Source organism: Saxophila tyrrhenica (assembly GCF_035928015.1).
Source record: "Saxophila tyrrhenica strain CCFEE 5935 chromosome Unknown scaffold_1, whole genome shotgun sequence".
Classification (NCBI taxonomy): Eukaryota; Fungi; Ascomycota; class Dothideomycetes; order Mycosphaerellales; family Extremaceae; genus Saxophila; species Saxophila tyrrhenica.
The window spans coordinates 1,978,431-2,000,068 of record NW_027041733.1 but is presented as its reverse complement, the minus strand read 5'-3'; the positions used below and the strand labels follow the sequence as shown (position 1 = coordinate 2,000,068).

Sequence of the window (21,638 nt, the reverse complement as noted above, 5' to 3'; positions counted from 1 at the left end):
AGGTTGCATATCGTCCTGCAAATAGCAGCGCCAGCCACCTAGTGGACGGCGCTAACAGTTGCCGGTGCAAGGCCAATATGCCATAATGGAAGTGCGATGAAGAAGGGATGATGGTCGAGAATAGGTCGAAGGAAACACGAAATAAGCACGCCAAGGTGGTGCCAATTTTGCTTGCAGTTGGGCCAGGACGACGGTCACCAAGCATACAAGGTGTTCAATGTGACTAAAGCGATGGGAGGTAGGATATGTTTGGGCAAGTCAATGGCCATTTTTCGTACGACGCTGATCATAACATCTTCTACAGAGCTAGTTCGACTGTGGTGCGGTATCGCTATACTTTAGCTTTCCACTTCCACTCCGCCCTCGTCATCCTCGACAAGCTGTAGAACACAGAACAAAGCAGCGTCGAGGCGGCAGCCCACGATTGTGCTCCAATGTAATCGCCACCCTGTGCTCCCTGGATAGCACCTCCAATAGGCGGCCCAGTAAGCGCAGCAAACCCCATCACAGCAAAGCTCATCCCCAGGCGTGTTCCAACCACCCGCAGATCTGAGGTCAAAGCGGCAACGGTGGGCGGGAAGAGACATTGCAGTGCTGCCGCCATGAGCCCGTAGAAGCAGATCCAGACGTACAGACCAGCGATGCTCTCCACGGCCAGCCAGCTCCAGGCAACGAGGGTGAGGCACCAGGAGATTGGGACGAGTAGGTTTAGCTGGCCCACTCTGTCGGCAACGTAGCCGGGAACGACTCTCGCGGGAACACCGATGCCGTTGATGATGATGAGCAGGACCGTGGCTTTCTCGAAAGGAAGGCCAAGGGCTTCGACGCCGAAGGAAGAGATATAGTATAGCGTAAAGTATACGTCCCAAACCATAAAGTACAGCCCGATGACGAAGAAGGTAAAAGGTACCTCCCGGAAAGCAGACCAGTCGATTAACGCGTCGGATTTTCGTGGTGGTAATCTTGAACGCATGAAGGCGAGCACCAGTCCCAGTAGCGCGAGATTCATGAAGCCCAGCACGCGGACAGTCCAGGCAAACCCGACTTTCGGTAAGAGCTCTCGAACTATGACGGGGTAGATCATCCCGCCGATAGCGTTTCCTGTTGATGCGCAGCCCATGGCGAACGACCGCTTCTTAGAGAACCAGGTTGCCATCACGCCCATGCCTGAGGGGAGAAAAGGTTAGCTATGATCTTGCCGCTGGTCGATGGGCTCGTGACCCAAGTCTGCTTACAAGGCGTGAAGTACAGCCCCCCTCCAATCCCGCACAGTAGTCCCTGCGTGAGCATGAGTTGCCAGTACTGTGTAGAGAGGCTCATCATGAAAATTCCGAGCACTTGCAGGCACGCGCCGACAGCGACAGTGGGAAGGAAGAAGCCGGCACTGAGCAGATCTTGTCAGCGAATGTCCAATCGACGCATCAGAGGTTCGAATGCTCTCTCACTCCAGTAGTCTTCCGGAAGCGGCACCAATTGTGAATGATAAGCAGTTCTGTACTGTCCCAATCCATGAGATGCTTGAAGGGGACGCATCGAGGTTAAGTGTGTAGTACGTCTGGAACACGCCTGTCGAAATCTGGCGTTAGCATACACTAGAGAACCACACATTCAGATTGCCATACCAAAACAGTTGATCCAGCCCCAGCACGTAAAGATGGCCAGCCAGCCACAAGCAATCTGCGTCCATGCCTTGAGACCTCCATCAGGAGGCGGTCCTGGGTCCGGAAGAGACCTTGTCGTCAATCGGGATGACACTCGACTCAAGGCATTACTTGTAGTCCGCGCTAGCTCTCTAGAGGGTCGCTGAGATGCTCGCTGCGTTGCCTTCTCGTGGTGGACTTCATCTTCGTATTCTTCCTTGCGGTCCGGGCATGCCACGTTCTCAATGGCTCCACAATCAGATTGAGTAGAATCGCTAGACTTGCGGTCGCCAGGATGTGGCTTCGGCTTGTTTTCTATGGGATCCGAATGATCACGAGGGTCTGCTGTGTTCGAGAGTGTTCGAAACATGATCTTGTTGTCTTGAAACTCGGCCGTGGGGTGTCGCCATAAAAGTACCAATACCACCACGCGAAGGTCGGTCAAGCGCACAGGATGCAATTGACATGACCTTCTCGTTAACCGAAAGGGCGCATCAGTAGTGTCACTCCGCACTCGGAGGTTGGTAGCTGCCCATCGGGAATACGTCGTTCAGCCGTTGACGGCGCCATGCAAAGATGCAAAGACGGGACTGTGTGCCGAAGAGGCGGCTTGATTTTGGAAGAGTCGCTGTCCTGTCTTCAATCCTCAACCCATCACCAGTGCTGAGTGTTGACGACGCCCAAACGCTGCTGGACAACTGCAGCGAGATGCCATTATGTCGGAGGCGAGATGGGAGAAGCTGGAATGTTGGAGATGATTATGCTGGAGATGATGTTCTGGCGTGGCCGGTCAGGAGACGCTCGGCGAGACTGCGACATTTGCACTTTCTTTTGGAATGGGTGTCACGTCGTGGGCTCGTTGGTCGTTCTGCTTCACAATACCCCAAGACAGTCTCACATACACGTCATTCCATTCACTCGCAAACAAAAATGCTAAGGGGAGGAGTCGTGGTAGGTTCTAGTTTGGCGTTCATTCACACCGCCCATGCTTTTTAAATCCTATATCAGCAACGTGCTCCTTTCCAACTCCCTCAAACTTCCTTCTCCTCCTACAACGAAACACCACCTGCATCTCCAAAACAATCCTCACATCGAGCCCGTCACAGCCTTTCCAACGAAGTACGAAGCATCCTTCGCCATGAGCTCTCAGAATTCCGGAAGCTCCGCTGCTGCCAGTAGCAGTGGGGGCTACACCACGACATCGAGCGGCACCAACTCCCAGGTGACTATTCCCACGGGCATTCCGAATGTAGCATATGGACTGATCATCCGTGAAGGGCAACCACTACTGCTCCCGTGACTACGGCTCCTCTGCCCAGAACGGCAACAGCTACCACTACTCCAACTTCAATGGAAGGTGAGATTGCTGTTGCAGAGAACTTTTTACCATTCTTTGCTGACCATCATCAGCTACTACTACAGCAACCCGAACGGCTCCACGTACTACAACGATGGTAGGTTCTGCCTCCTTCCCAGCGTGCTATGCTGCTCAGCGTCTGGTGAACTCGCGAAGCAAAGCGCTCAATCATCTCCAGAGACCAAACAAGTGTGGACGCTAACTGTTGGAACAGGGAACGGTGGCTCCAACTACACACCATCAGGCGGCAAATAGGCGGAGGGAAGATGCGCAAGACCTCAAGGGAGCGGATGTCCTGTGTCTGAGCGGAGCGTCTCCACGGCCCATTGAGTTGTAGTTGGAAACAGGTAGCAGAGCAGGCCGCCTTGAGTAGTTTCCTTGCAGCCTCACTGGTAGAAGCTGGCCATAAACCATTCTTGTTCCAAAACTCTTCACATCGCTGGTAGAAGACCGACAGGGGCGCAGTAATCTGTCCTTGGGTGTGATATCAACCTGCAATCAGGATCGTCATGTTTTCACAAGGCTCGATGTTGCTGGTAAGTTGTAGTAGAGTGTTGCTCCGCTCATGGGTTCGCGATTCGTCCATGCTCATGCCAAAGGGCCGGCATTGTGGTATAGCAAAGGCAGCGATAGAGAATGTCCGGAACCTGGAAACCCGGCGTTCGCTCAACGGCGGCTTCAACCTTCCGCCCACTGCACATATCCATCTTCTCTGCCCCTGCCACCCTTAATACCGCGTTCTTCCCGACCTCTCGCAGCCGGACTCATAACACCCTCCGCCCTCCACCTCGCCGGCGGCTTCGCACCTTGCTGAGACATTTCCTCCCACTTCTTGACGCCTCGCTTCTCCCACCGTTGCCTTCGCTTCTCTACTTCATCTTCATTGGGTCGCCATTTGCTCTTCAAGATCCTGCGGATGGCCTCAGGAGTGATCTTGAACTGCTCTGAGAGCTTCGCAGTGCTGTAGGCAGCCGTATCTGACTTGTGCAGCGCACGAATGCCTTCAAGAGTGTCCGGTGAGAGGCGCTTGCGAGGCTTCCAACCAGTCTCGCCGAACTTGTTGACCAGAGCCTCTTTTTGTACCTTCCAAGGGTCCCTTTTGGTCTTGTCGTAGGCCGACGTTGTGGATCCCGTCGCTGCCTTGGCCTTCTCATCGCTCTTCCTCCTTTCCTTAACTTCCTTCGTTTTTGTGTTTTTCGACCTGATCTTCGCTATGTCCTTAGGCTTCTTTTTAGGTAAGGCTGGCCCAGCCATTGCTTCGATCTTCCCAAGCACGTTTTGTGTGCTTGCATCCGACTCATCGCCCATAGTTGCTTGTGCAGAAGGCTTCCATTTGCCCGCTTCTTGCCTCCGTTGCTTTCTTCTGAGTCGTGACTCCGCCTTGGAAGGCGTCTGCATTGGCGTTGGATCTGGAGGAAAAATAGGAATCGATTGTGGCTCGACTTCGGACGAAGGTTGAACGAGCTGTTGTGTTGAAACATAGTCTACCCGAGCTACAGCTGGGCTACCTATGTCGTTAGTCGCCGTCGTTTGTGCATCTGGCGAGAGTATCTCGAGCTCCGCGTGCCATTCGTCGTCAACTTCAGGAGACTCGGTCGATGCCTTCGCATTGACCTTCTCGACAGCTCCAGTGGCCGGGATAGTAGATCCGCTATTGACGGCGTCAAATGGCAAGAAGCCGTCATCGAGGTCCTGGTCGACCAGCCGCACAGTCTCAAGCCGTTGGAAAGGAGTTCTCGTGCTGAAAGTGTATGCTTTCTGTTGCCGCAGAGAGCTTGGAAGTCGTTGCTGCCGTATCGCGAAACCAGTGATATCGTTAACAAAGATTCGAAGTGCCCTGGTGGAGCACAAGCAGGTCGCCATGATTGTCGGAGCTGTTTGTAGGCGGATTAAAGGACATCCAGAGATTCATGTGATAGTTGCGGCGAGCTCGGGATTAGTCAGCGTCGCAACTGCCCGTTTTGGACGTCTGTCTGAAAGTGAGGACTCCCTTCGTCTCTTGTCCGTCCATAAGACCTGTGCCATTGATCCGTCTTCCAATCATGGTGTCCCTTTCACAACGAATGCGTAAGCTGCAGCACAAACTGATCGCGATACGACTGGGACCTGGAGCGCTGGTATTACCGAAAGATGTCAAGCGGATACACATGCGGTTTGGCGAGAAGATCAATGGCGGGCATATGGGGCCTAGGTATGGAATAGCACTCTTGTTATGCATGTGGAGCTCTCATCTGATGATGTCCGACACGTAGGAAGTTCTGGCGACACGAACTCATTCGGCTGAAATACCACAATCCCGCCGTTCCCATGACAGTCGACCGGATACGAGAAGAGGCACAAACACCAGAGTCAGAAGCGATCATGTCAGTACACTTCGCGTCCGCCGATGCCAGACAGACCTCGTCGTCTGCTACATCATCACCCGCCTCCACCGACTCGACAACAACCGCTACAACCCCTTCCGATGCCGATCCAACAGAGAGGGTCGAGACGATAAATATGAAGAACAAGACGAATTCGGAGATATTACAGCAGCTCACACAACTCACCAAGGCATATCCTATAGAGCCGACGGAGGGAGATAAGGAGGAATTAAGGTTACTGGAAGAGCAGCGAGTGAGGAGTGAACGGGATAGTAAGATGTACGCAGAGCACAGGGCAAGGATGAAGAGGGAGCGGGAGATATTCGAGCAGGGCCGCAACGATTTGGCGGCGCAGACTGCATGAAGGGGGAATCTCTTGATGCCTTGATCCGCCAGATGATATGAAAGAGGAAGGGTGCTCGCGCCCTCCCGAGCCTGGGTCCCCTCGCGGTACGCTTGATGAGGGTGTCATCTGCGCTCGTTCAGATACGCTATTCAGAGATGGCCGGATGACGTTGGGGCCGAAAGGCACACTCCACCAACTGTCAACGCATGCGAAATGTGCCTGGTTTCCAAAAGCGTTCTTCGAGTTTCACCACCCAACCTGGCAAAATGCCGTTTCAACTTCAGTGCCACGATTGAGGATTGGAGTACTCTGACGATGGACCTGGTGACGGATCGTGCCTCGTGGGCGGGTGTGCATTGGGAGGAAGCTGACTGGTGTTGCTGTTCAAACCTTAAGTCTGACCCAACACCACTCGTGTATATTACTTACTAAGGCTACGTAAATCTTCAATACCGATCTTCACGAGGCGCATCTCTCCACTGCCTCCGCTATCTTGCCAACACCCGTCATTACGATCTTCAACTCGAAACATGCAACTGATCGACTTTGCCTCAGACTTCAGCACCATACCCAACGGTATCATCTGCGCGATCTGGAGTCTCCTGGGTGTATGGCTCGTCTATGGTGACTCACCATTCACGCTCGCCTGGCTCTTCCTTCAAGCGCATTCCACCCGGGACCGTATAATCATTACCGTCAGCGTGTGTGGTTTCTTCTTTTGCCTCTGCACACTCCCATTCGCCTGGAACTTCACTGTCTCGTGCGCGCTGTTTGGCTACAATTTCCCACCCAGAGGACTGCCATGGCTCATGTTCATCGCAAGCTGGACCATCTTTGGGTCCTGGATGGCCTCCCTAGCCTGGGCATGGCTGCCCAGCTGGATCTTTATGATCCCTCCAGGCTTGGTCGCCTGGGATTATGGTCGACGGTTGTCGTTCCTATCACTCATGGACGCATGCGTAACTGTGAGCTGGATTTCATGCGGACTCTGGATGTGCTTTGGAGGTTGGATGTTTTACGGACTCATGGTGTCTTCTCTTGTCTGGGTTCTTACGCTCTGGCTGCCCCTTGTTCCGATGCTGAAGGCCGGCTTCGAGCTCAGTGTCGCGCATTACCTCCATCGCCAGCGGCGCGCTGATCGGAAGGCAGTATGGCTTCAGAAATGGCTGCGCAGGACTGTGGAAGAGACTTGGGGATTCCTCAAGATGGAGGAGAGAAAGAGTATGAGAGGACCCTGCCGGGAATGTCAAACGACGGGCTCCCCAGATCTGGGCCGAAGATGTAGGCACTCGCGTTCTAATCCAACTGGAGAAGCATACTCGCTTACTGACGAGTCCTTTTCTAGTTGCCGCTGGCTCGAGCGACGACACGACCTGCAGATTACAAACCCTCCCAGTCGAGCTACGCCTCCTCATCTACAGCCATATGCACTATGACTCCGCTCTGGCATTGGAGAGGGCAAGCCGCCATTTTTACAACGACATACCGCACCAAGCGATTGATGTGGAGACGAAGACAGTGGGCGTACTGTTGGCGGAGGCCTCTCAACATAACAAGGATCGGCTGGCTTGTTATTACTGCCTGCGCGTGCTCCCGATGGAAGCGTTTGGTAGTAGGGACTGGTCGAAAGGTCTACTGTAATGGATCCTTCACTTGCAGCGCGAATTTACCTCCATCACCACCAGCCACCATTATCACGTATTCTGCAACATACGCTAGCGCGGTCAACTATGCAGCCAATCACGAGGCCCGGCATCTCTGGCGACGGCAAACACCAAATACGCCGCTACGCTCAGCACGCTGCAGGAAAATGGGCCTTCTACAATCAAGAAGCGTCCTTCCGGTGGCCAGCCAGCGTTTCACTTCCACGATCACGGATTCTGCAACCTGCGCTAGCGCTTCCGAATAATCGACCAATGGGAAATCGAGACAGCCGAGACGAGATGAAAGCGAAAAGATGAGATTCATGGCGAACAAAATCAAGAGAAGATGAAGTGAAGTCGAACAGCACGCCGCTCCTGCCACGATCATTAGAGTTCTCATGTTATGCAACATGAACTAGCGTGCCTCCTGTGCAGCCAATGGGAAGTCATCAGGATTTCGTTGCGATCGTTCTTCCATCAACTCATTCATTAAAGTTCACGTTTTCTGCAACATGAGCTAGCGTTCCACTCAAGATGGCCAATGACACTGTCCGCTCATAGATCAAGATGGTAAAGGGGGAGTAGAACCCGTGGGAACGGGCGAGAAGCAGTGAAGTTGAACCATAATCCGGGCGCAGTCGTTGGTCTTTCTGATCGTCGAAATGCAACAAGAGGGTGAGGAGCTAGCGTACCATGCTATCACAGGCCAATGGTGTTGCAGTTATACCTCACAGTTGCCGACACCAATCCCTCCCATGCCCGACCTGCCAACTGCACAGCGCACTCTCCATCCCCACGCCCAGGAACCCGGCCAGACAAATCCCTGCCGAGTCACTCACAGCCACCGCCCCAAGACTGAACTCCCGATCCTCTTCCGCCACCTCTTCCCGCACAGCAGCGTACGTAGACACGTACACCAGTCCTCCTAACAGCCCTTCCCAAAGCACAATGGCGAAAACGAAATAAACGTTTGGCATGAACGGCCACAGCGCCTGGATCGTAAGCACCACCAGATTCGCCACCTGCAGGAAGGAGGGAACGTAAAGGCTCCGCACGCGGAAGAGCGCGAGCGAGGAGCGGGAAATGAAAACGCCCAGTTGGTAGAGAGCGGAGTAGGTCGGATAGAAGGCGCGGTAGTGTTTCAATGGCGTGGAGGCCAGGGGAAAGAGGAGGGTCGGGGCGACGCCTTGGTTGATGGTGTATTCGGCGAAGTAGACGAGGAAGAGGGGGAACATGTAGGGGATGATGAGGGTGCGGGCGCGGAGGAGTTTGAGTTTGAGTTCTTGGAGGGTTGTTTGGAGCCAGCTTTGGGGTTGGGTGCTGAATGCTGATGAGTTCGACAGCCGGTCTGGCTGGTCGAGCAGGCCAGCGGTTTCTCCGCCATCGTCTTCGGCGGGGTCTTCATCTGGTTCGATGTGATGGTAGGCTTGTTCATGCTTCCTTGCGGCACGCAACGGTCCTCTTGGAAGCAGTGCGAAGAAGCTGACAAGCATGATCAACGGCAACAGCGCACTCGTCAGCAACGTCGCATGCACCGAGATGCCGAGCTCAGTCGTCGCCAGAGCATATGCGCCAGCTCCAATCAGTCCCGCACCACCAGTACCGCTCCCCCATGCCGCCAGACTGAAGGTGCCGTAGAATTGCGTCAGACTTAGGAAGTTGACTTCTCCCGCACCAGAGCTGATGTTGGCGAGGACGATGCCGGCTACCTTTGCGGTGATGCTGGAGGCGCTTGTTGTAGATGGGGATAGCGCGACCGTGAGCATGCCACATGTTGATAGAGTGGCGAAGGCGATGATGCGGAGGGAGTAGGGTATGAGGTCTGGGAAACACAGTCAGCTACCAGCAAGGCTTAGGGACATATGCATAGGCGTACGGATGAAGTATGGCACGACGACTTTGGTTGCGAGACCTGGTATGATTGACGCAAGGAGGACCTGGAGGACGGCATCTGTCAGCATACGCTCAACACGAACTTTTCCTCGTGCCTTCCTGCTTCACCGTCGGTGGAAGCTTCTTCTGACTGCGCTCTTGAAGAACATGTAGATTTGACCTACCGTAGCTTTTGGGATAGAAGGGCCAACAAGATCTAATGCTGCCGACAGAATGATGACATATAGGATGTTGTTGACGAGGCCTATATGGTATCAGCGTCTGTTTCAATTCGTTGTAGTACAACGATACATACCAAACAGCCAAAAGGCGATGCAGACCCTCAGATCCGCGCCTTCAAACTTCCCCTTCACCCTCGCCCAGAAGAGTCGCCATGAAGACGAGGGCGCCCCCGGCATTGGGAGCATCGCAGAGGCTCATGGACAGCTGCTGAACGACATGCTCCCCGTCGGCACACGCGAGACGTTGTGTGAGCGCACGTGCGTCGAGTCTAGACGTGCGATAAAGTGGATGGAGTCTCACGAACGATGCGCCCCTCGCCGCTCTCGGTGGATGACACAGCAGACGGCGGCGCCTTTGACGTGATTCCCGACCCGCACAGATACACCAGGCCCGCAGTAGCTTCGACGCACCCCTGTTCCTCGCGCTGTACTACGCCGCTAGAGCGCCATCCAGGGCGCCGATCAATTCGCAACGGTCTCCGTCGTCCTCTTCTCTCTCTGTCCTCAGGAATGGACACCGGTGCTCTTGGTTCTGCCAGCTCTGTTCATGGAATGATGGTTTGGCACACTTCTGGACGACCGTCTCTCCCACTACACGCTTGACTATTCGATCTCGGTGAACGACGACGGCGTCATCTCGAGCATCATGCGACCGCCGTAGCCGAGACACTTCACGCGAACAACGTGCGCTTTACTATACTGCGAACAAAAGGTGGTCCATTGTCTTACTGACAGACTACAGGATGGACCGGACACCGCTGTTTCGACAGTCTGACCGTCCCCCGGGTCATGCGCCATACCAGCAGTATCCTCCACCACCACCGACCGCCCAACCACCGCTCCAGATCCCACACTCCGACCCATTCCAAACAAACCGAGACCCGTTTCTGCCAGGAGGAGGACATGTCCGACGAGGCAGCTTTGGTCCGACAGCAAGAGCATGGCCGCCAGCACAAGGTATGTGGTAGACACTGTTTCTTGGAGCGGCTTTTGAGTGAAAGAGCGGCGATCCGGAGACCTTCCGAGCAGAGCAGTAGAGCAGAGCACGTCAACGCGCCCGCGAAAGCCGGCAGCTGATGAGCACGTGCAAAAGCTCGATGCTCACGCGCATGGATGCGGGCGCCGTTCGGCTCTGCTCTGCATGATGCTGCATCCACACAAGGTTCAGGTACCGACCAAGGTACATCCGAGCATGCAGGCGTCATGCCATGTCATCACCCTGCGTGAAGAGGACTGTGATGCGGTGAGATCCATGGCCGCGGAGCATGGCAGCTCACACCGTCGCGTTGTGCTGAATTGCACGGCGCGACACGATCGTTGCGGTCTGTGCCAGCGATCTGGAAGGTTTCACAGTTTTGCCATCCCCGCACTTGCAGATGCGCTAACCACTTTCGCGATTGCCGATTTGGAGCTTCCCAGATCTCTCGAGGAAAGTGCTAACCGTCGTCTTTCTTCCACACAGGCAATGGCCCGCCGAACGGTCATCACCCTCAGTCCACACCGCCGCCACCTCACTCACACCCCCTACCTCCACCACCCCAACATGCGCCCAACGGCTTAGCACCAATGCCCCTCCCCTACGACCCCTCACGACGCGGTTCTATTGGCGGCGGCCCTGCTGGCAGCCCACCCCAGCCCAACCAACAAGGTCTGCATGCTCTCGCCGCCATGTCGCAGATGGCCACTGACACCTCCAAAGGGTCTCATGAGCTCCCGCCGCCCCCGCCACACTTCCACTCTCGCCAAATGCCCCCTCCCTCTCCGCCGAACCTCCCATCCAGCGCGTCATCGCTGTCGGCTTCTGCGCCGCGCGGGCCACCGAATGCATCGCCATTCCCGAGCGTGCGCGACCTTTCATCTTTCCAATCACATCGACCGGGCGGTGGGATGTCGATATCATCGATCCTTGGTGGCGGCGATGAGCGGAACCCACCCGGCTCGCCAAACGCGGCGAACAATGCTGCGCCAACGCCGAAGTCCATGCCGCCGCCATCTCCAGCAAGAGCAAGGTCCTCAAGCATGCGAGAGCCTGGCGCGAGGGGCTTCAGGGAGGCGAGTCCTCCTAGGAATATTGGTCCTGACCACCGACTTGGGACAGGTCCAGATCGCGCCATGAACGAGCCGCGCAGAGATGGTATGTTCGGTGCACCTCAATATCAACACGGCTTTCGAGCCTTCCAGCCGATGCAAATGGAGCAGAGGCCCGGCATGAATGGACAGGGTGCGCCAGGTCGTCCAAGCAGCCAACCCATCGACAACCATCCACCGCGCAATACAGACAACATCGCCCGGCGCGAACCCCCATACGAAGGCCGCTTTGCAACGTTTCGGCACTTTGGAGAGCCACAGGCGCCGCAAGGACGAGGTGACATGGGTGCACGACATGACGTTGCACCCTTCCACAACGGTGAGGGCCCGACGTCGCAACCAGGTCCACGCAAGATGTATCACAGTCCTCAAATGGAGCGCCAGCGTAGCCAAACGGGTCCAAACTTTCGGCCTGGCATGTATGGGACGCCGATGCGCGAAGACCAGGCCGGTCTCTTCAGACCATCATATCAGCAAGGCTTGGAAGGCCTTCGAGAACCAATGGCATCACCACGATTTCAGGATTTGCGTCGGGGTGAGATGCCTCGATCGTCGCCCCCTTTATCGGACCTTGCAGCCGCCGAAAGGATAAGACTGAGTTTGCTGGAACGGCCGCCAGCTGACAGGCCAATGACATTTGAAGAGCATCAGCGCATGGAGTTGATGCATCGCGAACAGCAGCAGAACAGGAAAGAGAGTGATGGCTCTGCTCATCGTGCGTTGTTGAACATATCGCCAGAGTTGAATCGCAAGGGTCGCAACTCTCCGCTGCCACAAGCAGTGCAGGGCGCACAGCCCAGATACGTTGGTCCTGGCGGGGACAATCCGGGCATCAAGATGGAGTTCGGCCGGATGTTCCCTGGTCTGGGCAGTGGTGTTGGAACAGCTACTCCAACGGCTGGCCAGTCGGCTAATGGAACCACAACTCCATCACGGATGAGTCCAGCACGACACGTTGAGGGTGGGGACCTCGTCCGTACTGCTGTAGCAGAAATTGAGAATGGAAGAGGCGGGACCAAATCTGGCGGAAGAGGTGGAAGGAAGAATGCACGGCACAGGGTGGAGGAAGACGGACGAATGAACGGCAACGGTACTGACACGCCTGACAATCAGCGCAGCACCAAACGATCGAAAACGAACCATGCTGCACATCACCACCATCATGTCCACCCGCGTCATCATCACCATCATCACCACCACGATCCGATCGACAATGGCTCAAGTCCATTCAACACGCTCCGTTTCCCATCAGCCACTCCAGCCGCTCCGCATCCCCACCATCATCACACATCTCATGCCCATCCAGGCCACCACCATCATCATGCGCCTCGGGCGTCAATCACACGCAAGCCCACGACAACCGTTATGAGCAGAAGGCTTGTCGAGGAGGCGGCAAAGAAGCCACGGAAGCACCTAGGATCGCAGGTCTACACTTCCGAGCTGTCGATGGCGCCCGCAGGAGAGACACCACTGGATGCGAAGATTAAATTCAGCAGCAAGATGAGACCGATACCTCGCTTCGATGGCAAGGAAAACTGCACGTACACAGTTCGCGTGCCTCGCTTGTACTTGGGTGGTATTAGTGCCGGTGGTGAGAAGTCGGACAACGAATACTTCCAGGAGATCTGCAAGCATCGCAACGTATGGGGCACAGACGTCTACACCGACGATTCCGACGTCATCGCAGCCGCTGTGCACGCCGGCTGGATCAAAGGCGACTTTGGCGACTACAACGACGACATACGCGAAATCTGCGGCAATGAATCCGAGCAGGACGAGCCGGAAGACAACAACCTCACCACGCTCGCCATCAAGCCTCGACGACCGGTCAAAGTACCACCTGGCTGCGACGCGCAGTTCACGCTTCTCATCCTGCCACCCCTAGAATCTTATGCGAGTACGAATCAACACCACATCTGGTCCCGCGAGTGGAAGGGCTCGCACGACGGGATGTCGTATATAATCCACCGGATCGACTTCGTGGAGGAGAGCAGTACGAACCGTCTTGTCGAGCGCTCTGCTATGGGCCGGAAGCAGCGACTGGCGATGGAGGAGGCGAAGAGGAGGGAGGCGGCTGCTGGGCTGCTGATGTTCGCTGGGGGAGGGGGAGGGGATGTGAGAGTTGGTGCTTGAGGCGCTACAGCTACTGAGGACGCGCGGATTGATTATCTTTAGCGAGCATTTATACCCCCCTTCACTGAGCGGGATGGGGCAGGAAGAGCAACGGCTTCGCCTTGGTCGGGAATATACACTACACTTTGGACGCCGCTACGGCTTCGTTGCATATAAATATGATCTATCTAGCGCGATATCCTGTACGAATGAGCTCACGGTTTTGACGACTGTACATTGTACCTTCTCTACCTCCCTTCTCCCTCCTCTCTCATGTTGGCCATTGGCTTTACTGATCAGCCGTGGTCTGACCCGACGAACTCTCAAACCACCCCCGGTTCATCTCACCGTCCTCCTCGCCATTGGTGTGGTAGAGTGGTACGCTAGCTCCTGTTGCATTTTGACCACAATCGCCACAAGCAACAGCAACAAGATTCCTTCAGGGTGTCGTCTTTCGATAGTCCGTAAGATGGGTACGCTACACCCTACATGTATCTTAGCTTCTACCGCATCCGCCTTGCTTATGACTTCCAGCAGCAGCATTCAGCATCCAGCAATATCGCCTTACGCCGGCCGTCATTGGCTGAAAGAAGGGCGGCGCTAGCGTATGTTGCATATCTGTGACTTTGATGTGACCGTGGGCGTTGACTGTGACTATAGTTGTGACTTTCAGCTCGTCTGTCCTCCTCCCAAAACCATCATACATGTATTTCCCGGTAGTGCCTTCGTCAGGACTTTTGCACTTCGTCCGATCTTCTACACCGGCATCCCATTGGCTGCGTAAAAGGGCACGCTAGCTCATGTTGCATGACATGTGAACTTTAATGAATGTGCGGCAGGTGCGTCGTCCTGTTCAACTTCACTTCACCAGGTATGTCTCTTCTCGTTTGGACCATCTCTTCTCTTTCGTCTCGTCTCGTCTCGTCTGGTCCAGGATCGCCTCGGTCTCTCGTTGGCTGGACTGGAAGGGACGCCAACGTACGTTGCATAATCCGTGATCGAGGAGGTCAATATTGGCTAGACGCGATGACTGCCATCTCTGCCGTTCGCTTCTTCTAGGTTGTACGAACGCTTACCTATGACTCTCCCGCAAAATAAACCGAAGTGGCCATTGGCCACATAAACCGGCGCCCTAGTCTATGCCGCAGAATCCAAGATGGAAGAGACCAACCACATGCTCCCTTGGACTTCATACTTCAACGTTCACGAGTTACCATCTCTACGATACCATTTCTCTGGGCCGCGCCAACGCTTGTCTACGACTCTTTCATGGACCCCTCGTCGACGATCGAGCAAGCAAGACGCCATTGGCTAGAAAATTGGGAGCGCTAGCTTATGTTGCAGAATCGTGGATGGTGGGGACTGAGGACCTCTATGCCACCACCACCAACAAACTGCCTTGTTACGATTGGCTGCACGTGAAGGTACGCTAGCTCACGTTGTATAAGACCGCGCTGTTACCAGCCTGGTTTTACAACCGGCATGGCGTCCCTTCGATGGTAGAGCCTGGTCAGCCTTTGTTTTGCGGACCACCCTAGTGTCGATGTGATATCGCGCGCCAGGCTGGTTTAGAATAGAAACAATCGGCTTCCCTCGTACAGCCAGCGTGATGTTGGCAACGTCTCATAGACTGGGCTGGGGAGATTGCAACGAACACGGATTGAATGGGTGCTGGAGAGGAAGAGCCATGGATGGGTATGGCCTTCGTGAGAAGCTGTTTCGAAGTTGGGCCCTGGTGGCAACGAGCCGGGTTGGCTTGATCGGAATACTTGCAATGCCGCCGTCACACATTCGAAGCGCCTGTTGAGCAGCGACTCTATACTGTTTCATCTAGCATCGCATCTATCGCTATGCTTCGCTTCTAATGCATCAAAATCCCCTAAACTCCTCGCTCGAAAACCGCAAAGCAAGCAAAGCCACCGCACCTCCTACATCCCCAGCGCAGCTAACCTCTTCTTCCTCTTCTGAACATCCCTCATCTCCTCCCCCATGACCCTGTTGAAGTCATCCGCGCCATCGAGATACACATGATGTCCCGCATTCTTTATCACAACCGTCTTTGCGCTCCCATCCTCCCTCTCCTTCTCCTCTGCAGTGGCGGACGAAAGCGCCTTCTTGCGCTCAGCAGCAATCTTCGCCTCGCTGTCCCAACCGCCTTGCTTGTCCATCCAATCTTTATCCCCATAGAGGAAGACGATCGGTATACCCGTCTCCCTTGGCTTATGTTCTGTGGAAGCAACGTCCACCTCAGGACTCCCATGCAGACCAAGGTACTGCCTCCCCACCCCCTGAATCCTTCTAATCAACGGACTCCGCGCAAACGCTCCAGGCGCGAGAATGTAGGCGAGCGCATACTCGCCACTCCCCCGCTGCCGGAACAGTGAGTAAGAATAATCATGCAGCGCCTGCGCCTCTTCAGGCGGGAGGTGCGAGAAGCGGCGGGAAGTCCAGCCAGATACCAATCGCGGTCCTAAAGGTCCGGATAATCGCACGATGGAGAAGGGCGAGATGTTCGCGTCCCAGAGCGTGGTGAGCCATTTGGGCATTTGGCGTCGCGGGGGCTTTGCGGAGCTGGGAGGTGCTTTGCCGGCGGTTTCGTCCTGCGGTTGCGTGAATTCGGATTGCATGGTACTGTCGCCTGGTTCGGGCATTTCTTCGTTGACTGCGTATGGGTCCTCGGGGATGCCGACGGGGGAGGCGAGGATGAGTTTGTTCAAATGGCCGGGGTACTTCAGCGCGTAGCACACGGCCATGTAGCCTCCTAAGCTGTGTCCAAGCAAGGTCATCTTCTCAATCCCGCGCTCTACCCTCCACTCCTCCAGCGCATCCACGAACCAATTCTCTGCCTCCCGCACCTTGGCCTCCTTGTCCTTCGCACCTATCCGGAAAGGCGGCCGCGAAGACCTCCCCATCCCCAGCAAATCCAGCGCGTATAATTTCCAATTCGGCATTCTCGAAAGGGACTCGAAATTCTTGTAAAAGAACCCAAGCCCCGCCCCATAGCCGTGTAGCATTACGAGATTATTCTCCGTCTCCTCTCCCAACCTCTCAACACTGAACTCGTTCAGAAATCGATTCTTCCCCGCCAGCTGCACCAATTTACTCCGCCATTGCCTTGGACCATACGGATCGCTGATACTATTCGTCCTCACCGGCTCCGCCTGCTTCAACTCGCTCTGGTCCACGCTCATGGTGCTATTATTCGTGCTCGCCGGCGCAGAACCAGTCTGCGTGTGCGTGGGCGGTTTTTGGAGGTACGGGATGAAAGACAACACGCGGTGTTCGGTCTGCGCGGGCGAGAGGCCGGACCACCATTGGTTCCAGCCGTCCTTGTAGCCGAGCGGGAAGTAGGAGGATTTGGGCGGTTGGGTGGAGACTTCGGGGTCTTCGCGGGCGCGGTGGCGGGCGAGCATGGGTTTGCCTCCGCCGCCGCCTTCGCGCTGTTCGGGACCAGATTCCGTGGAGGCCATGGTGGAGTAGGTGGACTGTTGGGAGGATAGTGAGGTGTGGTGTAGAAGTGGCGTGGCGGTATGGACTGGGTAGAGGGCGGCCGCGAGGAGGAGTGTTGAGCGCAGTGTTGCGGGCAGAGCAAAGAGGGTCGCCCTCGTGGAGCGGATTGCTATGGTCGCCAAGGTAGGCAGTCTGTCGTAGAAGTCGTTATAATGGATATATACAGATGAAGGCGGGAAGGGCTGTCAATAAAAGGCGGCTACAATGACGAGCGTCCGGACTTTGCCTGAATTTGCCTCCGAGTTCCGCTCCGGCGCGTTTAATCAAGCCGCAGTTGATTGACTGCTGCTTCTGGTTGACAGACCATTCTGTGGACAATCACAAGCGATTGTGCGTATCTTTGAGATGGGGACAACGTTCAGCATCGATCCCGCGGTAGTGCATGTAGAGCATACAGGTATGGTCGAATCGGAACGGCATTGGGGGCGTCTGACGTCCCCTGAGGATGCCAGCACGGTAAATATAGGACTCCCGGGGCTGACACTCTCCCTTCTCTTTCATTCCTTCTATCATCTGCATCTCAATCCTAGACCGTCAAGAAGGACAAACGCCATCAACAGCAACGAACATGGACCCCATCCGCACAGCAACCTTCCTCTCCTTTCCTCCCGCCCTCATCCTAACGGGCTACACCCTCTCCTTCTCCCACAGCACAGTCCCCGCTCTCTACGTACGTCTTCCCCCTCTCGTCCCTACCTACCATTCATCCCGACTCACCACTGATCCCAGGACCACAAACCCCAACAAACAACCCCAATCTTCCGTCTCCTCTCCACCCACTCCTCCGCCCTCATCCCCACCCTCACCCTCCTCTCCACCTCCGCCTCCGCCTACCTCGCTTACGTCCTCCCCGAGCAACGCCGCGAATGGACCACCGCAGCCGCAGCAATGTTCCTCACGGTTCCCTGGCGAGCGCTGATGATGGGGAAGGGCGAGAAGAGGTTGGTGGAGATTAGTAAGGAGGAAAGGGTGCGTGCGAAGAGCGAGATGACGCTGGAGCATCGGCAGTTGATGATTAGGTGGGTGAAGATGAATTGGGTTAACGTGGTGCTGGGGGCTGTGAGTGGGGTGACGGGGTTGATGGCGGTGGTGGGGCGGAAGTGAGATGTTATGAGAAGACAGTGGGTTCGTCGGGGCAGAGGAGCGAGGCGGAGAGCGTTGTAAGAGTACTGCGTGAAGACGGGATGGTGGGATGGCAGGGTTCGTGAGAGTATGGTTGAAGTATGGCCATGGAATCGCTGAGGGATAGACAAGATATGAGGGTAATGTGTATCATTGTACAACGACACAAGTGGCGAGTCTGGGTGAGCTACCTTCAACACTACACGTCAAATCGATGGACCATCAATCGTCCTTTTCGTCAAAACATGTCAAAAAGCAATGCTAACAACACAACAACCCGCTTACCGTCCCTCTGAGCTACGCAGAACGTCGACACGAACGATCTTCAACCATTTGGGGCCTCTTTGGAGTCATTGCCATTTACATACGAGAGTAAACGATCATGCAAAATAAGCTAGCGCCTTCCGAAATGAGCCAATGGCAGCCAGCAAGGCGACCAGGCATGGACGCCAGGCTAGTATGCCAGGATGCCTTTTGGTCAAGGCAACACACTTCTCGGCCCCCGCGCCTTATGCTCATGCTCCTCGCAAGCCGCAGGTTCGGAACCATAGGGAATGCAACAGAAGCTGGGTCCTCTCATTCTACAACCAATCGCTCATCAGCGGCCTCGACCACGATATTAACATCTTGGCCGTCCGGTGAAGTGAACTCACACCCCCCAAACCACACCTCTAGAGCCTTGTAGTATGCATGCGGACCTTCGCCAGCGTCCCCCTCTCACCCGACCAGATCACCCGCAGACCTACTCTCCGAGCATCGCACGTGGCAGACATGGCCGCCTGCCGCAGGGATCAGGTGAAGTGAGTGTCGCGCCGACTTGCCAACTCCCTCCCTCATGCCTTTCCGAGGCGCTATACCGATATGCGGACACGGACTAGCGCCCTCCCCGAGTCAACCACAACACTCTGTCGCCCCCCCCCTGACCCCCCCGGCACTGCCACGCGAGACCACGCAGGTGAAGTCCCCAAATCCCGCCCATTAGAGTTCTTCACTCATGCAACAACACGCACAAGCATCGATGATGTTCTGACCAATAGCATCTTCTTGTATGGATGAGTTTGGGAAAGGGGAATGGAGATGTGAGGGGCAGTGGTGAATGTGTAGTTTCGTTCGAGGAGAAGTAGAGATAGAGCATAGAATAGAAATAGTACAGCGTAAGTTGGGTATCTTCAAACCAATCCCACCCCATTCATGCCCATGCCCATAACTCTTCACACGCGCTATGCAGTATCATACAAAATAGTACAAATAATTACCCCCCCTCCCCGACCCCTCTCACCTCACCACCTCCCTTAGTAGTTGGGAAAAAAAAATGCGGTCATTCCTCATCATCCTCCCACCAATTCGCCCCCTCCCCAAACCAATGCCCCGCCCGATCCCTCTCCCTCCTCACCTTCCGGATCAAATTGTCCTTCCGGTAATGGTTATGCGTCGAGTGATCGACGACTTTCTTCTTCTGCGGCTTTGGGCGGGGCGAAGAGGCGACTTTGCGAATCGAGGGTTGCAGGGGCGAGGGCAGGAGGGAGGGGATCGAGGGCGCGGGGTCGGAGGCGCTTGGTGGGGCATCGGCGGAGGGAGGGGCGAGGACGTCGTCGTCCTGGGGGCTGGAGCGGGTGTCGGTGGCGAGCGGGGGTTGGGTGGAGGGAGGGCTGGTGGTCGAGGGACCGCTCTATTGCCCTGCGGGCACCACGGGGCCGGGGAGGGCTGGGAGTTCGCCGTCGACGACTTTGCCCTGTCGCTCTTTCCAGTCTTTGAGCTTCTGCTCCTGTTTTGCCCGCTTGACGGTCTCGCCCAGCGCCTTCGCTTCGCCGTACAGATGCTGGCCGGCCGGAGAGTGCTCGTGCCTCAGATGTTCGTGTCGTTCCCAATGCAGCGGCTGTCCCTCGACTTCACCCCACACCCTGCCGCCATCCAAACCACCATGTCCGTGCTGCGGCGCGTGTGCCAACTGCGCCGGCTGCCGTCCTGAACGCCCCTGGTGTCGTCCCTCACCCCACATACTCAACCGCTGCACCTTCCGCAACCGGCGGAACGCGATGATACAGCACCACACCGTCACACCACAGCACAGCCCACTCACCCCGGCGAACCCGAACGTGTCTTCTTCTATGAAGTTCTTCAAGTTCATCCCGTACAGCGCAGCGATGAACATACCAGCGCTTATGCCCAGCGTGCCGATGCTGAACTTCAGATCCAACAGCATGAGGGAGTTGCGATTCGCGTCCAGGATGGCGCGCACTATCTCCTCCGTGTTGCGGATCGCAGACACCAGATTGCTGCTCACCTGCACGATTTCGTCGGCGACTTTGTGGTAGGATTCGAGGAGGAGCTCGATCTCGTCGTGGTTCTGCTCGTCCCTAACTTTGCCGCCAGCCTTGTCGGTAAGGTACATGCTCGCCAGGTCGTCGTCGGCTTCGAGCAGGTCCTCGATCGCGTCGCGCACGAGGCGGGCTTTTTGCTCAAAGGTGCCGAGCTTCTTGCTATAGATGAGGAGGTGGCGGAGCTTGTCGCGGTCGATGTCTTCTTCCAGCTCGCGTAATACTCGCACGACGGGCTCGCGCACCCCTTCGAACTCGGACTCCAACCCGCTGGTAACGCTGATGAGGACGGCTTCGAGCGCGCGGAACTCGTAGGGGAGGTTGTTGGCGGCGATGGTGGCGGAGGTTTGTTTCTGGCGCAGTTTGCCTTCCAGGTCGTACATGAAGAGGCTTTGCGCATAGGAGTCGGTGGAGCCGTAGACGTCGAAGACGAGGACGCGGTTGTGTTTTATCAGGCATCGTAGGTGCAGGAGGTTTATCAGGATTGCGGACTCGCGGACGAGGATGTGAGGGAGGACGGAGGAGTCGATCTTGCGCAAGTCGCGAGGCAGGAGGGAGTATTTGGCAATGAGCTCGGATTTTCTAAATTCGCCGTTGACGAGGGTGACGTTGCCGTGTTCGTCGAACTCGGTGCAGCGCAATTTGAGCTCGTTGCTGGGTTTGATGATTCTACCGCCCAGCCCGGAGTTGGAGTCGTCGAGGAAGCCGGACAGAGGGGGAAGATCGGAGGAGTGATGTCGCGGACTCTTAGTCTGCTTCTGAGGGCGGAGGCGGCGCCAGAAAGGCTCTTGAAGAGATGACGAGGTGGAGAGGGGGCGTGCGCTATCGGTCCGTCTGGCGGTGGTGAGGTTGCGGACACACTGCCTGCTGAAAGGTTGAGGGCGGCATCTTCTCAGAGACGAAGGAGACGCGTAGGGGCACTGGGTGGATAGCTGAGCTCGTAGGAATCGTAACAATGTGGATGATGGCGCGGTGAGCCCAGGCGCCGTGGGCATCGCTTGTCGAGACGTATAGGGGGTGTAGGA

The 21,638-nt window shown here is 55.9% G+C and overlaps 10 protein-coding genes across 10 annotated transcripts; 5 read left to right on the top strand and 5 right to left on the bottom strand.

Annotated features, from left to right (window-relative positions):
• Nucleotides 1-331: 331 nt before the first annotated feature.
• Nucleotides 332-2,010, bottom strand: LTR77_000871 (uncharacterized protein; the record flags this gene model as incomplete). The annotated part of the gene is made up of 2 exons (XM_064798136.1): nt 332-1,167; nt 1,623-2,010. The coding sequence occupies 2 exons, from the start codon at nt 2,008-2,010 to the stop codon at nt 332-334; spliced, it is 1,224 nt and encodes a 407-aa protein (XP_064664370.1).
• A 768-nt stretch (nt 2,011-2,778) lies between these two features.
• On the top strand, nt 2,779-3,252 carry LTR77_000870 (uncharacterized protein; the record flags this gene model as incomplete). Its single annotated transcript, XM_064798135.1, has 4 exons — nt 2,779-2,862; nt 2,918-2,997; nt 3,051-3,094; nt 3,212-3,252. 4 exons carry the CDS (start codon nt 2,779-2,781, stop codon nt 3,250-3,252), a joined length of 249 nt encoding a protein of 82 aa, XP_064664369.1.
• Nucleotides 3,253-3,675: 423 nt separating this feature from the next.
• RRG9 (Required for respiratory growth protein 9 mitochondrial) lies at nt 3,676-4,860 on the bottom strand (the record flags this gene model as incomplete). The annotated part of the gene is made up of 1 exon (XM_064798134.1): nt 3,676-4,860. The coding sequence occupies one exon, from the start codon at nt 4,858-4,860 to the stop codon at nt 3,676-3,678; it is 1,185 nt and encodes a 394-aa protein (XP_064664368.1).
• A 179-nt stretch (nt 4,861-5,039) lies between these two features.
• LTR77_000868 (uncharacterized protein) lies at nt 5,040-5,724 on the top strand (the record flags this gene model as incomplete). The annotated part of the gene is made up of 2 exons (XM_064798133.1): nt 5,040-5,188; nt 5,250-5,724. The coding sequence occupies 2 exons, from the start codon at nt 5,040-5,042 to the stop codon at nt 5,722-5,724; spliced, it is 624 nt and encodes a 207-aa protein (XP_064664367.1).
• A 512-nt stretch (nt 5,725-6,236) lies between these two features.
• Nucleotides 6,237-7,347, top strand: LTR77_000867 (uncharacterized protein; the record flags this gene model as incomplete). Its single annotated transcript, XM_064798132.1, has 2 exons — nt 6,237-6,927; nt 7,052-7,347. 2 exons carry the CDS (start codon nt 6,237-6,239, stop codon nt 7,345-7,347), a joined length of 987 nt encoding a protein of 328 aa, XP_064664366.1.
• Nucleotides 7,348-8,077: 730 nt separating this feature from the next.
• Nucleotides 8,078-9,640, bottom strand: BTN1 (battenin CLN3 protein; the record flags this gene model as incomplete). The annotated part of the gene is made up of 4 exons (XM_064798131.1): nt 8,078-9,171; nt 9,226-9,286; nt 9,407-9,486; nt 9,538-9,640. 4 exons carry the CDS (start codon nt 9,638-9,640, stop codon nt 8,078-8,080), a joined length of 1,338 nt encoding a protein of 445 aa, XP_064664365.1.
• A 1,389-nt stretch (nt 9,641-11,029) lies between these two features.
• LTR77_000865 (uncharacterized protein) lies at nt 11,030-13,684 on the top strand (the record flags this gene model as incomplete). The annotated part of the gene is made up of 1 exon (XM_064798130.1): nt 11,030-13,684. The coding sequence occupies one exon, from the start codon at nt 11,030-11,032 to the stop codon at nt 13,682-13,684; it is 2,655 nt and encodes an 884-aa protein (XP_064664364.1).
• A 1,907-nt stretch (nt 13,685-15,591) lies between these two features.
• On the bottom strand, nt 15,592-17,133 carry LTR77_000864 (uncharacterized protein; the record flags this gene model as incomplete). The annotated part of the gene is made up of 1 exon (XM_064798129.1): nt 15,592-17,133. The coding sequence occupies one exon, from the start codon at nt 17,131-17,133 to the stop codon at nt 15,592-15,594; it is 1,542 nt and encodes a 513-aa protein (XP_064664363.1).
• A 608-nt stretch (nt 17,134-17,741) lies between these two features.
• Nucleotides 17,742-18,277, top strand: LTR77_000863 (uncharacterized protein; the record flags this gene model as incomplete). The annotated part of the gene is made up of 2 exons (XM_064798128.1): nt 17,742-17,843; nt 17,903-18,277. The coding sequence occupies 2 exons, from the start codon at nt 17,742-17,744 to the stop codon at nt 18,275-18,277; spliced, it is 477 nt and encodes a 158-aa protein (XP_064664362.1).
• Nucleotides 18,278-19,964: 1,687 nt separating this feature from the next.
• MRS2 (magnesium ion transporter) lies at nt 19,965-21,608 on the bottom strand (the record flags this gene model as incomplete). Its single annotated transcript, XM_064798127.1, has 2 exons — nt 19,965-20,401; nt 20,450-21,608. 2 exons carry the CDS (start codon nt 21,606-21,608, stop codon nt 19,965-19,967), a joined length of 1,596 nt encoding a protein of 531 aa, XP_064664361.1.
• Nucleotides 21,609-21,638: the final 30 nt, after the last annotated feature.